Source organism: Streptopelia decaocto (assembly GCF_964273445.1).
Source record: "Streptopelia decaocto genome assembly, chromosome: 22".
NCBI lineage: Eukaryota > Metazoa > Chordata > Aves > Columbiformes > Columbidae > Streptopelia > Streptopelia decaocto.
The window spans coordinates 4,859,700-4,873,838 of NC_138677.1; the positions used below are offsets into that span (position 1 = coordinate 4,859,700).

The 14,139-nt window shown below is 48.7% G+C and overlaps 1 protein-coding gene across 2 annotated transcripts; it reads right to left on the minus strand.

Annotated features, from left to right (window-relative positions):
• Positions 1-167: 167 nt before the first annotated feature.
• MED1 (mediator complex subunit 1) lies at positions 168-13,806 on the minus strand. Of its 2 annotated transcripts, none has more exons than XM_082071142.1 (17): positions 13,640-13,806; positions 12,580-12,686; positions 11,806-11,884; positions 11,320-11,374; positions 11,066-11,198; positions 10,529-10,557; positions 10,074-10,145; positions 9,714-9,788; positions 9,080-9,153; positions 8,615-8,704; positions 7,817-7,928; positions 7,388-7,512; positions 7,054-7,172; positions 6,248-6,449; positions 5,968-6,063; positions 5,757-5,862; positions 168-4,947 (listed from the first exon to the last, which is right to left on the minus strand). In XM_082071142.1, the coding sequence occupies exons 1-17, from the start codon at positions 13,665-13,667 to the stop codon at positions 1,698-1,700; spliced, it is 4,752 nt and encodes a 1,583-aa protein (XP_081927268.1). In that variant the 5' UTR covers positions 13,668-13,806; the 3' UTR covers positions 168-1,697. The 2 variants fall into 2 exon arrangements, with proteins under 2 accessions (XP_081927268.1, XP_081927267.1); XM_082071141.1 differs by having other exon boundaries at positions 11,806-11,890.
• Positions 13,807-14,139: the final 333 nt, after the last annotated feature.

A 14,139-nucleotide genomic window follows, 5' to 3' on the forward strand; every position in this document is an offset into this window, starting at 1 on the left:
GGTCCCGGGGGGGGGTGTCCCCCGCCCCTCCGCTCCCTTCCGGGATGCCGCAGAGCTCAGCCAATCACGACCCGCGCTGGCGTGACGTCACGGTGATGTCATTCCCGCGGGAAAATCAAGCGTGGCGACGGATTCTCCCCGCGCCATTTCCAGAGACACGAGACCCGTTTGTACCAAAGAGATTTATTTGCATGTAAATAAACACGTTCTTCGCAATATTTCACAAAAAAGGTGAAACTGCCCCAGAAGGGCGGGGGGGCGGGGGCCATTTACAAAAACCGCCAATTTCCAGGCAGGTATTTACATCACCACCATGAAGAACCATTTTCTTTTAATCTCCGTGTCCACTTCGCCACCCGAGATTAAAAGGTTTGGCTTTTATTTTGTTTATGCTTCTTTGTAATCTTTCCAATACTGAAAGACGTCAAATAATTGTTGAGAATAAGCAAAAATAGTTTCAAAAATAAAACATTTGTCCGAAACCAAGCGTTCACACATCGAAACGTCCGTGCTGGCGCGTACCTCACCTCTGGCACCGGCCAGTCGCTCATGATTTATATCACACGGGGTGGAAGGTGACAGGGCACAAAAATGGGGAGAAAAGCGTTGAAAAGGGGTGTCCCCAGCGTCAGGAGAAGCCTTTGTTCCCTCGATTTGTGACAGTGACACCGCTTACCGCAGATAAATTAATAACGAACTTTGGTCTCGGGCGAGCGGAGAAGGAAACGTGCGCAGCTCTTTTCCTTTAAATTGCTTTTTTTGTGTTAATTACACAGCTGAATGGTATTTCCTCCCGATTTCCACATGAATCCCATTATTTCCATGTCCAGCGAACCATCCTGTGGAATCCTCAGCTCTGATTCCACTTGCTTCGCTTGGACGGTTGTTTCTGCTCCAAGATGTGCCGGAATGTCACCAACTTCACCAAAACCACAGCTGCCCAAATCCACGGGCTCTCCCCAAACTCTCCGAGTCCCTTTGGGCTTCATGGGGTACAGTGAAAACAGAGGAAAGAAGCAGCACGAGGCGTTTGGATATGGAGAGAAATAAATAGCTCAAATGAAGCGGAAGTCAAACACAAGACGGGAATATTTCCTCAGGGTGACCTGGAATAGGACGCCGATCTCCGCAGGACACAGCGCCCACTCGTATCAGAGGAAGATGAAGTTGAACCAGGCATTGAAAGAAGAAATGCCGCCAAAATAAAATAAATATATCTCTTATTTTTTCTTCCAATCACCTTTTTTAAAAAGAATAAAACCCAACCCTAAACCACACCCTAAAATAATGAGTTTAAAACTTCCTAAAACCAAAAGCAACTTATGAGTGGGGAGAGGGGCAGAGGAACTCGGACGTTCCCAGAATAACCTTGGTTTCTGTTTGCAGCAGTCTGGGGGCTGCCCCCACCCTTCGCTTTACACCCATTAACTCTAATGGGGCCATTAATACTCCTTAATTAAGCATGAGTGCAAGTGTCCGCAGGACAAAGGCCGCGGTTGGGAACCGGCTTGCTGAACCAGCTGCTGGCGCTTGCACCGTCTGTTCAGACTTTGGAGATCCTTGGAAATACTATTTTCTCTTCAAACGCACCCCGTAATAATCAGCGTGGCAGGTTTGCAGCGAACGGCTCCTTCCTTTCAACCTCCGGAACGCGCAGGTCTTGCGTACGAGCTCGTCTTTTTGAGATACTCTGAAAACTAATTGCCAATTAGAGCAACGTCCATGAGATCATCATCTTCTTCCCCAATTAAAAACTCGGGGCTGGGCCGGGCCGGTCGCTCGGCCGCCAGGATGGCGCTGCTCGTCATGGACAGGGGCTGCTCGGCCGAAATCGGGGACTTGGACCAGCTCTCCGGCTTCATGCCGTGAGATTTCTTCTTGTCTCTGTCTTTATCTCGATCCCGATCTCTGTCCCGGTCTTTGTCTTTCACTTTTTTCTTCTCTTTTTTGTGCTTCTTGTGTTTTTCCGAGCTGTATTCAGGCAGGGGCCTGATGCCGTCGTCGGAGCTGGGGCTGTTCTGGTAGGATTTCTCGGCGATGGAGGAGCCCGACTCGCTCTCGCTGTCGATGTTTTGGGGGGTGTACGCCGGCGATTTGCTGTGGCTGGGAGAGCAGCGCTCGTGTTTGGGGGTGGACCCGCTGATGAGGGGGGACCCGTAGCTTTTGGAAGAAGCCATCTGAGGCCGCAGGCCGTCCCCGCCTCCCTCCCCGGGTTTCTGCAAGGTTACTTTGGCTTTAATGCTGGGGGAACCACCATCGTGTTTGCTGATGATAATTTTGGCCACTCCAGTGCTCCCGACGTTTTTGGAATCTGAAGTCTTCTTGGAAGAGTCACCAGATCCTCCAGAAACAGAGACTTTCGATTTCTCTTTGTCACTCTTCTCACGTTTGCCCTGGAAATCACCTCCGGACATGTTGTGTTTGGAGGACATCGTATGGCTTGAGGAATTGGAACTTGGCCCCATTTGTCCGTCCATGGGGTCATCTCCACCAGGCCCGCTAGTGACAACCCCGTGTTTCAGTTTGTCTATGACCGCAGTCAGAGATGGCTTCTTGTTTCTGCTCGGAGACTTGCCTTTGGAACTTCCATGCTGGTTCTGAGATGAAGACATGGAAGACCCGCTGGATGAAAAGGACGATGAAGATGCCGTTGAAGAATTCGATGAAGGAGGTGGTTTCTGTGACATGGAGCCAGAAGATCCCATTCCTGAAGACGATTTCATACTCGAGCTTGATCCAGTCCCAGACATATGGGAGCCTCCGGAACCCGAACTGATCGGTGACTTCGCTTTAGATGACGGGGGAGTATTGGGGACAGGTTTCATGGGAGAAGCAAGCTTGTCAGAACCTCCCGAGGGTCTGGAATGAGATGGAGAGATGTTTGGTTTACTCATGGAAGGGTTCATAAGCGACGACGGCTTTCCTTGAGGTTTCATCTTGGTGCTTCCGGAGCCGCCGCTGAGGCCGTGTTTGGTGATGGGGGAGGACCCGGACTTGCCCACCGACTGAGCCGAGCTCTTGGACTGACCCGAACTTGAGCCGCCTTGGCCTGAGTAGAGGCTGCTGCTCATCTTTGAGCCAGACGACCCCTCCGATTTGCTGCTTTTCATTTTGCCTGAGGTTGAAGAGGAGGAGGAGGAGGAGGAGGAGGAAGAATGGCTATGATGGCTTTTGCTGCTGGAGGAGGTGACAGAGCCACTGCTCGTATACTGGCCATGCGAAGACGGTTTGCCGACAGTCACTGTTCCTTTCGGGATCTGAATGGTTATTTTTGGAATAGGAGGAGTAGCTACACCAGGAGGAGTCTGAGATCTGCCCGAACTCCCGGGAGATTTGGACCCACCTGTGCTTGCTGGTGGCGTGAAAGGCCTGTTTGATGAACTGTGAGACGGGGATTTCCCATCTGTCTCCTGCTTTTTCCGCTTTGGAAGTTTCTCTTTACTTTTACCATCGCTGGATGGCGTCCGGCTGCGCTTCCCCGGCTTCCCGTCTATCCCGGGACCTGCCATGTTACCCCCAGAACCGTTCCCCTCCTTTACCCGTTTCTGAGACTTTTCTTTTCCTAAATCCCCTGCGTTCAGTAAAGGGCTCTGACCTCCACTGTGATGCTCCATGATGTCAGAGGACCCCAGAGCTTTGCTTGCAGCTGCAATAATACTAAAATCTACCGTATCGGATTGATTGCTCCCCTTAAACTTATTTTCCCCCCCATCAGCCCCCAAGACTTGCACCCCCAAAGTAGGTAGAGCCTGGGATGCATAGCCCTTGAAATCATCAGTGTCTCCGCTCTGGCTGCTCTCATCAAAATACTCCTCCCCAAAGCCACTTTGACTCTGGCTGTTCAGCAAGTCAGGGTTGAAATCTACTCCATCGGGAAAAAAATGGTTTGAAGAGTCGCTGTTGGGGCTCACAGCAGCGTCTGCTATCAGGTCTGCTGGGTCTGTGTAGGGGTTCTCGCTATTGTTCGTCTGAAAAACATCGGGGTCAAAGAGGGCACTTTGTGAATGTCCTGAACTAGAAGAGTCTCTCACGGGAGTACCGATGGGCGGACAGTCCTCGGTAGTGGCGGGGAGCTTGGAAGCCTCCTCTGCTATATCCGAAAGGATATCGGTCACGTCGGCTCCGATGCTGTCCGAACTGGAGAGTCGAACCATTCTCTGAATACTGGGCTGCGAGTGAGGTATCGGCTGCGGGTAGGTGGTGGGAGGAGTGCTGCACTGGCTGGGCGCTGGGGTAATGTGAGGGGTGTCCAGGGCGTCTGCAGTAATGTTGACGTCAAAAATGGGATTCTGGGAGTCAACATCCATCGAAAAGAGCTCCCTCTGGAAATCATCCTCAGTCTGATGCTTGGGCTTGTCGGCCGGCATACGGGATTTTTTTTTCTTTTGCTTATTGCCCCCAGGGCCCATTTCCATTCTGGGGGAGCCAGAGGAAGAGTTCTGCCTTTCGAGGGGGCTGCTCCCATACAGAGTGGAGAAATCCTGAGGGGGATTCTCTTTCAGAAGGTTCATGAGCATGGGGTGGTTCTTGGTGTTGCTCGCCGGTGAGGACACGGGTGGCGGCGTGTGATGGGGAGGGGTGGGACTCGAGCCAATGGTCGAGCCCACATTCCCCGTGATCTGCAACAAACTAGTGAGGATCGGGTTCTGTGACACCTTGCTGAAGTCCTCCCCGTGACCCATCGAGTCGTGCCTTTCTTTCATGCTTATGCTCATGTTAAACAAAGTGGTGATGGGCCCCCCGGGAAAAGTGTTTGTCGGGGTAGTGGTACCGCTCATGGGGTTGCTGCCCGTGGTCATGCCGTACCCGGGGCTGCTGGCGGGGGGAAGGTTTTTCTTCACCATGTCCTCGACTGTCTCTGCAATGAGGGACAAGGCTGGTGTGTCTGCTTGGATCGTTTCTGCTTTTCTACGAATTGCTCTCATGGTGACCGGGATGGACATGCACCTGCAGGACGCAAAACCGAGGGTTTAGCGTGCATTTTGCTGCCCTTTGTGATGTTCACTGAAGACGTTTTAACAACCTTATCAGACGTAAAGCAAGCTGTAAGGCTCCTAAGCGCAAGAGAGCAACAGGTCCAGGCACTGCAAATTCCCTGCTGTTCTGTTCTATTTACACTTATCATGCTTATCTAGCCAGGAGGCAACTGAGCCTTTACACATTACCTTGCAATGGCAAAGGGAGAATTCATCAATCATTTCACTCTAATAACTAATAGTTGGCAGATCGTCATCTCGTAGTTAAAGCACTGGATGCAATCTGGGTTGTTACTCTGATTCTGCCAGAAAACCCCTTTGTCTAAGCTTGGCAAACCTCATTCCCTGCAACCCTGTAAAAAAACAATGATAATGCCACATTCTACAGCCTGTAATGTCCTGAAAGAAAAAAAATAGCAATTCTCACTCAAAAAGCCTGTGCTGTGTCCTGTTAACACTCTGCCGTGTTCCGAATGGTGGCTGGGATGGAGGAACCTTGATAAAAGGCCTCTGGAAATGAGAAACTGCAGGGGAGCTCTGCCACATTTCACAACCAGCTACCGGAGAAGGCACAGACACCTCGGACACGCACCCAAAAATAAGTAGCTATGGTTCAACATCTGGAATGGAATTTTCTATAGGGCTCCCAGCTTTCTTCTCTTCCAGACAACCACAAAATTCACCTACAGACAGAACAGCTCTGAAAACACCAGGATAAACACGAGATGGATCATCTGTATTATCTGGAGTGCACGGCAGCACAAAAAAAATCCAGCTTACCTTTGAACAACTTTGGCAATGAAATCATCTGTACAGATAAGAGCATCGGACAGCCCTTTGTACAGCTTACAGTTCACGTGGGTAGAGTCCTGCACGTCCATCACCACTACAAGAAAAGGCGTTTGGAAGAGATCAAAATCCTGGTTATGGTGGAAGAAAACCCTGTCTGCCCCCCCAGAAACACACTCGTGCTCTTCCCGAGTCCACTTACCGCACACGAGGGAGTCGTTCACAGGATGCTGGAAGGACACACTGAAACACGAGTCAGAGAGAGGACAAACTTCAAACTGCAGGATGCCAGGGGAATCTGAAAGACAAGAGAACTGTTCAATTAGGGAAAGCAGGAGGTGAACCAGCTTAATAACCCCATACAGAAGTAAAAACTTTTACCATAAAAAAAAGGAAAGCAGCACAGGCCTCATTTCTTATTATTATATTATGCAGCATTTCTTGTCATCCACACGTCATATTCCACTTGACGTGGTACCCACCTTCTTTTAAAACTGTTCGCTTGACACAGCTGCCGATCAGCGTGTTGTACGCCACCTGATGCCGGATCAAATTGAGGATGAGAGGAACGCGTCCAGGGTGCTGGAAGGCGATTTTACTAATCAGGGTTCCTTGAAGGCTTCTTCCATCTGGGAGAGGAGCATCTTTGTTCAGAAAGTAACAGTGCTGCTGTCCTGGAAGAGCCTGACAAACAATTTCTGCTTTATTCCAACCACTGCTGGGTACAAGGCAATAACAGACATCGAGGAAGGAGAGAGCTGGCCCCAGACCCACAGGACACCAAACCACCTTTCTGGCTAAACGTGACAAACAACGAAGATGCTTTCCTTCCAATCTGAACAAGCAAAACACGATTTCAGCTCCTCAGAAGCAGTAATGCCAAACGGCTTGCACTGTCCCCACTAAAACTGCTCCATACGGTAGAGCATCCCCTCCAAGGAAAAGGCAGTTAATAGATCTGCCATTGAGAACTCCGATTTCTCCCAAGGGACGCGGTTTGTTCAGCCACATGTTACAGTGTGAGCAAGAGGAAGGGACAGAACCTGGGAGGGCTCAGCCCCGTACCTCTGCTGTCATTCCCACAGCAAGGGATTTTACATTACCTGATTTTCCCAATTACTGTGGTCATGTCTGTATCTGAACTCTAATGCTTGGATAGCGTAGGTTTTGCCTATGAATAAACACTGTACCCATTTCCTTTATCCTACTAGAAAGCCACCTGAAACAGATGAAGAACCCCAAACTGTTCATCTATGGGGTAACGACCCAGTTGTAACAACATACTTACTGCGTAGAAGCGCATGTTGTGGTTTAAAGGCAGAGGATCCGCCTCCTTGGACAATTCAAACTGGGTGATTAGCTCATACAAGGGCACAAACGTTGGTGGTGTGTCGAACAAGGGAATACCTGCGGGAACAAGATGGCACAGAATAATTACACCTGCGAGCCAGAAAGAGATGGTGGGTTAGAGGCAGTTTTACTATCTAGTAGAAGAAACTTCTCCAGGTTTTACTGGAAATTCGACAAAACCTTGAGCAACTTTTCTGGCTGACTTTAAAAAATCAGCAGCAGTTTATGAATAAAAACCAAGGGTGTATCTGTCTGATAGATGTGCAACCCACCTGTGCAGCCCTGAAGCTTCTGAATGAGAGCTCGAGACACCGGAATGGGACGAGGGAATTTCAGGAAGAAACAAGCTGGTAAGTCCACGCTGTTGGCACTGGTGATCGACGAGAAGGACGGAGTTCTGAAATATTGAGTTAATAAAAGATCTTATTAGACACAGGACATGATTCTGGCTTCTGCTATGAGCACCAGACACCCCATCTACTGTTTGCTCAAATAAAAGCAGATTTTATACCGTCTTAAAAACTAAGACACTCCTCAAGAGCATGGCATGTGCCTCAAATACATTTTTCTTGTATTAAAGACAGCAACGTAAGTGCTTTATATAATGCTAGGACATCATGCAGTCATCTCCCCACAGAACGCTGAATTTGGATGTTATCGAGGCGGCTGCCAAGGGCCTGGCAGGTGCGTCTGGCACTTACCCTTTGCTGTCAACTGGATGCGAGCCCATAATCAGCGGAGCGATGGGAAGTTTGTACATCGCCATGGTGCCCTCCACTGTTACTGAGACGTTCATACCCAAAGATCGAGGCACTGCAAGAGGAGGCATCAAAAAACCCCGACAACGTAAGCTGACAAAACACCAATGCAAGTTTTATGAATTAAATGTCGCTAAGTGAAAGTATCTTATTTCTTCCACAAGGAAGAGCTTTCAGCATTCGAACTAGTGATGCTACCTAATGCTCTATTTTTCTCTTGCAAAGTAGACCAACTGCATAATTCTTAAAATATATTCTAAATACATCTGCAAGTTTGTAGCATGCTCTTTATAAAACAAAACAACAATTTTGGACATCTTCACCTGCTTCTTTTCCAAGACCAGCCTCAAGTTTAACCGGGGCTTGGTTTTGTCATTTTAGCACGAGACAGATGTCCACGCACATGCATAGAAATAATCTTCCAGTAAGATGGCAGAGATACAAGTATCCCCACAACAGAATAAATCTCACATTAATGATTAAATTCACCCCAAGGAAAAGGGCTCAGTCTGCAGAGCGTCACTGGGGTAGCAGCCCAGTTCAAACACATAATAGCCACCAGGTTTGAGACGGTCGGCTGAGCCACAATTTACACATGGGCTCATCAAAACCCTTTCCTCTGTAAATCCATTTATGATTTTCTTGCATTACAGGTGACAGCAGAGGGGAGAAAACTGTTGGAATCCCAGTTCCTTCTCTCCTTCCGGCAGCAGACCCCACTAGCTCCTAAAGCCGACCTACCATTATTCTCATGCAAAATAACAGGGGCTCCAGTGCCATCTTCAAATAAATCATAGGGCGAGACGTAATACTTGAGATTCATCAGGAGACCTGGGGGAGAGAAGCTTTTGAACAAGTGTCCTGACGATCCAAGTGAATCAACCCCATCATCCTTAATCCCTGTAACCTCACAATGTCCACCCCAGAGCAGCACACGCTGGGCAGAGCTGCTGTTGCACCAGCAATGAGTCCTCCTCTGCTGTTAGAGACACAGATGTTGCCAACCCCCAAAAATTACCGTCTATGGCTTTGTAAAGATAAGTTGGCTTTCTGGATCATGTGCGACTTGCAAATACTCAACCACCTTCTCCTTCTTTTATCTGATTTGCACTTTCCATTACTGTCATCAGCTTATGTGAAGCTACTATCCATAAAGGGGACCCTGAACAAAGCAATGTTAATTTTTTAAGTGTTAATCAAAGATACCTCCGCTCCTGGGGGTGAGATAGCCAACACTGCCATGAAGGATCTTGTCAAGGGGGTTTGCATTGGTGGCTTGCCTGCAAAAGAGGCAATCACAGGTCTGTAACGAGGTAGAGCCAAACCCGACACCAAAACTCACGGGCGGATGGCAGATTTTAGCTCAATATCCACACTTCTTGGTCGCACAGAAGGAACGATCTTAAACTTCACAGCTACAGACAAAACAAAAGCTACTTTACATTATGGGTGGTTTATCCACCGAATCTACAGCAGTGAAAGATGGTCAAACGTGTCTCGATTTCTCACTGTAAAACACATTACCACAAATCCATCTAGTTATCAACTCTTTACCTTCCTGACTTTCTTTCGATTGAATTCTGTGGTTAAAAAGGAATTGCTCAGAAAGCTCCAAGCAATGTGCACATACATATATATATATATATATATATATATAATTCTCCTGTTAGCACGGGTCTTCTACAGCCTCAGCATTGTACTTCTCAGCTATAATGTCAGACGATGTGACATTTCCTAGATACACAACACTTGGTATGATCAGAATCAGCCAACACGATGCAGAATTAGTACGTAAAAACAAACCACCAACAAAAACCAACCGCCACGTAGAAGTCCTTACCAATACATCCCCGCCATTTTCGAGAGGTCCAGCTCCAAGGATTGCAGAGCTAAATACATTTTAGTTTTAAGTTTGCTGGGAAAAAAAAAAAAACATAAAACAAAACAAAATAAGAAAGATTGAAAGGAACCATTCAATGAAAGCCAACGCCTGGTGGCTGACGAGCTGCAGCGCTCGCCAACACACTGAGCATTTAGAAATCACAACTTTTCACTCTGCATCCCCAATTCCCATGAAATCCTCCCCACCCGCTGTGTGCACACACAAGCCACGCAATGAAAATTGAAGCACAGAACTAAAGGCTTCTAGATATCTTTAATTTTATATACGTGGAGGCAAATAAATGTATTTAAGACTTACTTGTCTCCTGGTAACTTATAGAGGTTCACAAGTCCCCTTAGATGCTTAGAAAATTCATCAAAATTTTTCTCTCTGAAAACAAGAGGGAGAAAAAGTTAAGATGTACTCAAATTCATAACAAATAAGGTTTTGGTTTAAAAAGTCATATTAATACAAATACTAAGTCGATGAAGAAAAGACTTTTGCTATATGAAAGCTACAAAATGTGTTTTTCAAATGATCTGGCTTCACTGATTCTGATGAATGTTGTGCTGTGGCTTCCAAGATGCCATACACAGGAGCCAGAACCAGAAATACCTGAACCAAAGCCAGAAAATCCCCTGGAGAAGCAGAGAGACTTTGTGGGGAAGGAACAGTTACGAAGCATTTGGAGTTTCCAGACATAAAATAGCATCGGGTCAATACTGCAAAGAAAAGCCTGTCAGAAAGTGCAACAAACAGCTCTTGCCGCTCACCTCAGGTGTTGCACCAATTCCGGACAACTCTGAAAAGGAAAGAAAATATAACGATATCAATGTTGAGTGCAGATATTTCAGTCTTTGTGCAGCACAGCAAATGTAAAATAGTAGGAGAGTAAAATTTCTGAGCATCAGCTTTTCTTGAGAGGCAACACAATGCCCACAACTACACACTGCTATGGTCCTAGTTCTGCTCATCGCCCACCCCCCGGGTCAAATTCAAGCAATGCTATTTCCTCTTAAATGCCTGATTTGAAATAAACTTTATAAACTATGAAGGCTTAGGTTGAAAACCTATGATCTTATCTAGAGACATTAAAAATGGTCTGTTTCCAGAAGAGTGGCTGGGCCAGTGTAAATAGCTATAAAACCACTCAGAGAAAAGGAAAGATCAGTCAAATGGTCCTTACACACGCACCCTACATCAGTTATTCACCCAGAACACGCTGCTCCACAGAGGATTTTACTTTCCATTAGAACAAGTGGTTCCAAACTCATCAAGGTGTCACCCCCCGGTCTGTCAGCCATACGTACCACAGGGTTTTCTCCGTGATGAGCCACCTTCACGTCGCACAGCAGCCCAGTGGGATCTAACTGCACTTCCACGTAGAACATGTCAGAGGTGATGTAACATTCAGTGCCGTTGGCACTAAGGTGAGATCCAAGGCTTACATACAAAACAAAATGAAAATTGCTATGAGGTGCACACAAAAAACCCAGTCAAACCAGCAGCGAGACTACGATGTGCACGGATAAACAGGAAAAGCCATAAAATAAAGAAGACCTACCCGTTTTGTCTGGCTATGGATTCCAAGCGATCTGTCATGGCGGGCAGAGAAGATACTAGATGGAGAGAGCGAAAAACAAGGCTCAGTGAAACGATTCCACATTTCCTGGGCAATAAGACATCAGCATTAAAACAAATCTCAACTAGTTACTCTCTCCCGTATCTGCTGACACCTTCACATGTGCAACTACCTACATTATCTGTACTCAAAGTACAGGAAGAACAATCTGCATAGAGAAAAACAAACTCAGAACTGCAAAGAGAGAATGGGCTTTATTTCACATGGGGAATTGAATATACCGTAAAACTAACACAGTCAATTTTGACTGTCACCGAGATAAGTGTCCTATGCAAACGTGAGCACATGTGCGCTAGGAACGCAGCGAAATGACCTGGTAACAACCTCGCTTGCTTTCAGGAGTTGCAGTATTTCCATCACGTACCAGCGTTAAGCAGTTTGTAAAATGCAAGCGCAGAACGTACGAACCTTTTAAGGCCTTCTGCAAAGTCTCCAAGCAGCTCACCAGATGTTGGTGCCCCCCAGAGTTCATCACAACTCGCTTTTCCTTAGTCGGAGAGAAAAAAGAAGAAAAACATCCTTTTTGTGGATCACTCAGTAAGAGGGAGTTATTGCAACTTTTGATCAGTCAAGTGAGGTTTATCTAGGTAATTAAAAGATCAGATTTCATTCCAAAACTACATCCTCATTGTGATTTCTGCAGGAGAACAGAATCCATTTTGGAAGCAGGTAACAAAGGCAGGCATGGAATTGACTTAATTTCTTTTAAGCAACTTGCTCATCTGGAAGAACAGACTATAGCAACTTTTTAATAGGCAGGAGCTAAGAGTTATACAAGAGACAACACAATAACAAGAGAGACAAACTTTTAACACCACAATATACACAGAAGCCTTTGATGTTGCTCTCCTCTGTCTCCTCTTCCTCAACCCATCCAGAGACCAATATTTCAAACCCACTTTTGACTAAGCCAACACTGAGTTTTGAATATCACTGAACAGGGAGCAAATTACTTTATAAAACATGACATCCTGAGACAGAGAGTGGCAGAATGGTTTGGGCTTCTCAAACCACACATTTGATCCTTTTCCTGGCACGGAGCTGTGAGCTGCCCCGTGTCAATTAGGCTGCAGAGGGGAAGGTTGTAATTAGAGAAGGCGAAGGCAGAACAAACAAACCGACAGCAAAATGATAGTAAAGAGACTTCAGAAACCCCCCTACTCAAATCCCCACAACTCTCACCGTGACTTGACGGACTAACTTCATGGTTTCTGTCCACGGCCTGTTTTGGTTGTACTTGGCGTGAAGTCTTTCTAAGAGGGTACTCATCTTGTTCAGCTTTTCCGTTTCTGTAAATCAGGGGAATATTCAGAAGAAAGAACGACATGGTTCATTTTCCCCTTTCTATCTAGTCAGACACATTCACAAAGACAATGCAGGTTTCAGGAACGCTGTAATTGTCTTTTTTTTTCCTAAGAAACAGCTTATTCTACACTTCATTTTTCAAAAAAATCGCAGCGGACATCACTGCCAAAATAAACCCTCCCACTGGCACAAGTGGGTCCAAGGCAAACAGATGACTATGACATTTTAACTGCCACAGCACGCAGCCCTGTAAACCTTCACCTGCAAAACGTCAAGGTTTGTTTTCATTATTGATGCACGTACATATCACAGACCAAGTGGAGCCTCCTGCCTTTTGGTTTATGCTCATGGCTCCTGGGTCACACCTGGAATGAACGGGGCTCCCTGTGCTTTACTCCCGCCCTCCAGAGATTCATGCACATCGATATATGGAAGAAATTGTTGCCCTGAGGGTGGTGAGAGCCTGGCCCAGGTTCCCAGAGAGGTGGTGGCTGAACCATCCCTGGAGACATCCCAGGCCAGGCTGGACGGGGCTCTGAGCACCCTGAGCTGGTGACGATGTCCCTGCCATGGCAGGGGGGGCACTGGGGGAGCTGGGAAGGTCCCTCCAACCCAATTGTTCTGTGATTTTATGATAAGACCCCATTAAGCCCAGTGATAAGGACAGTTCTGCCACATCTTTGCAAAGTTCGAGCCTCACGAGAATATTCGCCTTTATTTTCATTGGCAAACGGAACCAGCCCGCAGCAGCACGACCACGCGGAGCCACCGGCCGGGGACCCCCACCCTCCCCGGGCCGCAGCCCCGCGGCCGCTTTTCAGAGACTCCACAGCCCGACACGGAGCCGCCCGGTGCCCGGGAGCCGCCGGGGCCGCCCGTCTCCTCACAGAGCTGGCGGGAAGCGGCAGCCCCGCCGCGCCCCTCCGCCGGCACTCACCCTCGGCGCTGCCCGGCGCCGCCTTCATGCCGCGGCCGTGGACGGGCGGCCCGCGGGGGGGGCCGCAGCACCGGCGTCGCGTCGGGCCGGGAGCGGGGAGGGGACGAGCCGCGGCCGGGCCGCTCGCTCCGGCCTCACACGGCGGCGGCCGCCGCCATCGCTCCGGCCGCGGCTCCCGCCCTCTCGCGAGACTCGGCGCCTCTCGCGAGAGGACGGGCACGCGCGCGCGCGCAGAGGGCGGGCGGGGCGAGCGCCGCAGCCTCCGCCCCCCGCAGGCCCCGCCCCCTCAGGCTCCTTCAGCCGCGGAGCAGCCGAGCGGTCACCGGCGGCGCCTCAAGCCCAGCGCTCCGGGGAGCGCCGCTTCGCCCGGGCGGGCCGAGACGGCGACCAGCGGACAGCCCTTGAAACTCGGCTCGGAGGGGAGCGGCGGGACCACGGGGCCGGCAACACCGGGATCAGCTTGGCGGCGCTGAGGGGCGCCTGTCCGCCGGCGGCGCCTC

What these genes read in the sequence shown, in the direction of transcription:
- MED1 (XM_082071141.1), bottom strand. Translation starts at nt 13,667, where the DNA reads ATGAAGGCGGCGCCGGGCAGCGCCGAGG. An exon ending in GAATTGGTGCAACACCTGAG is followed by an intron (nt 10,146 to 10,528) that starts GTGAGCGGCAAG and finishes TCTTGTTTTCAG; the next exon opens with AGAGAAAAATTTTGATGAAT. An exon ending in ATTGCCAAAGTTGTTCAAAG is followed by an intron (nt 4,948 to 5,756) that starts GTAAGCTGGATT and finishes TGCGTCCTGCAG; the next exon opens with GTGCATGTCCATCCCGGTCA.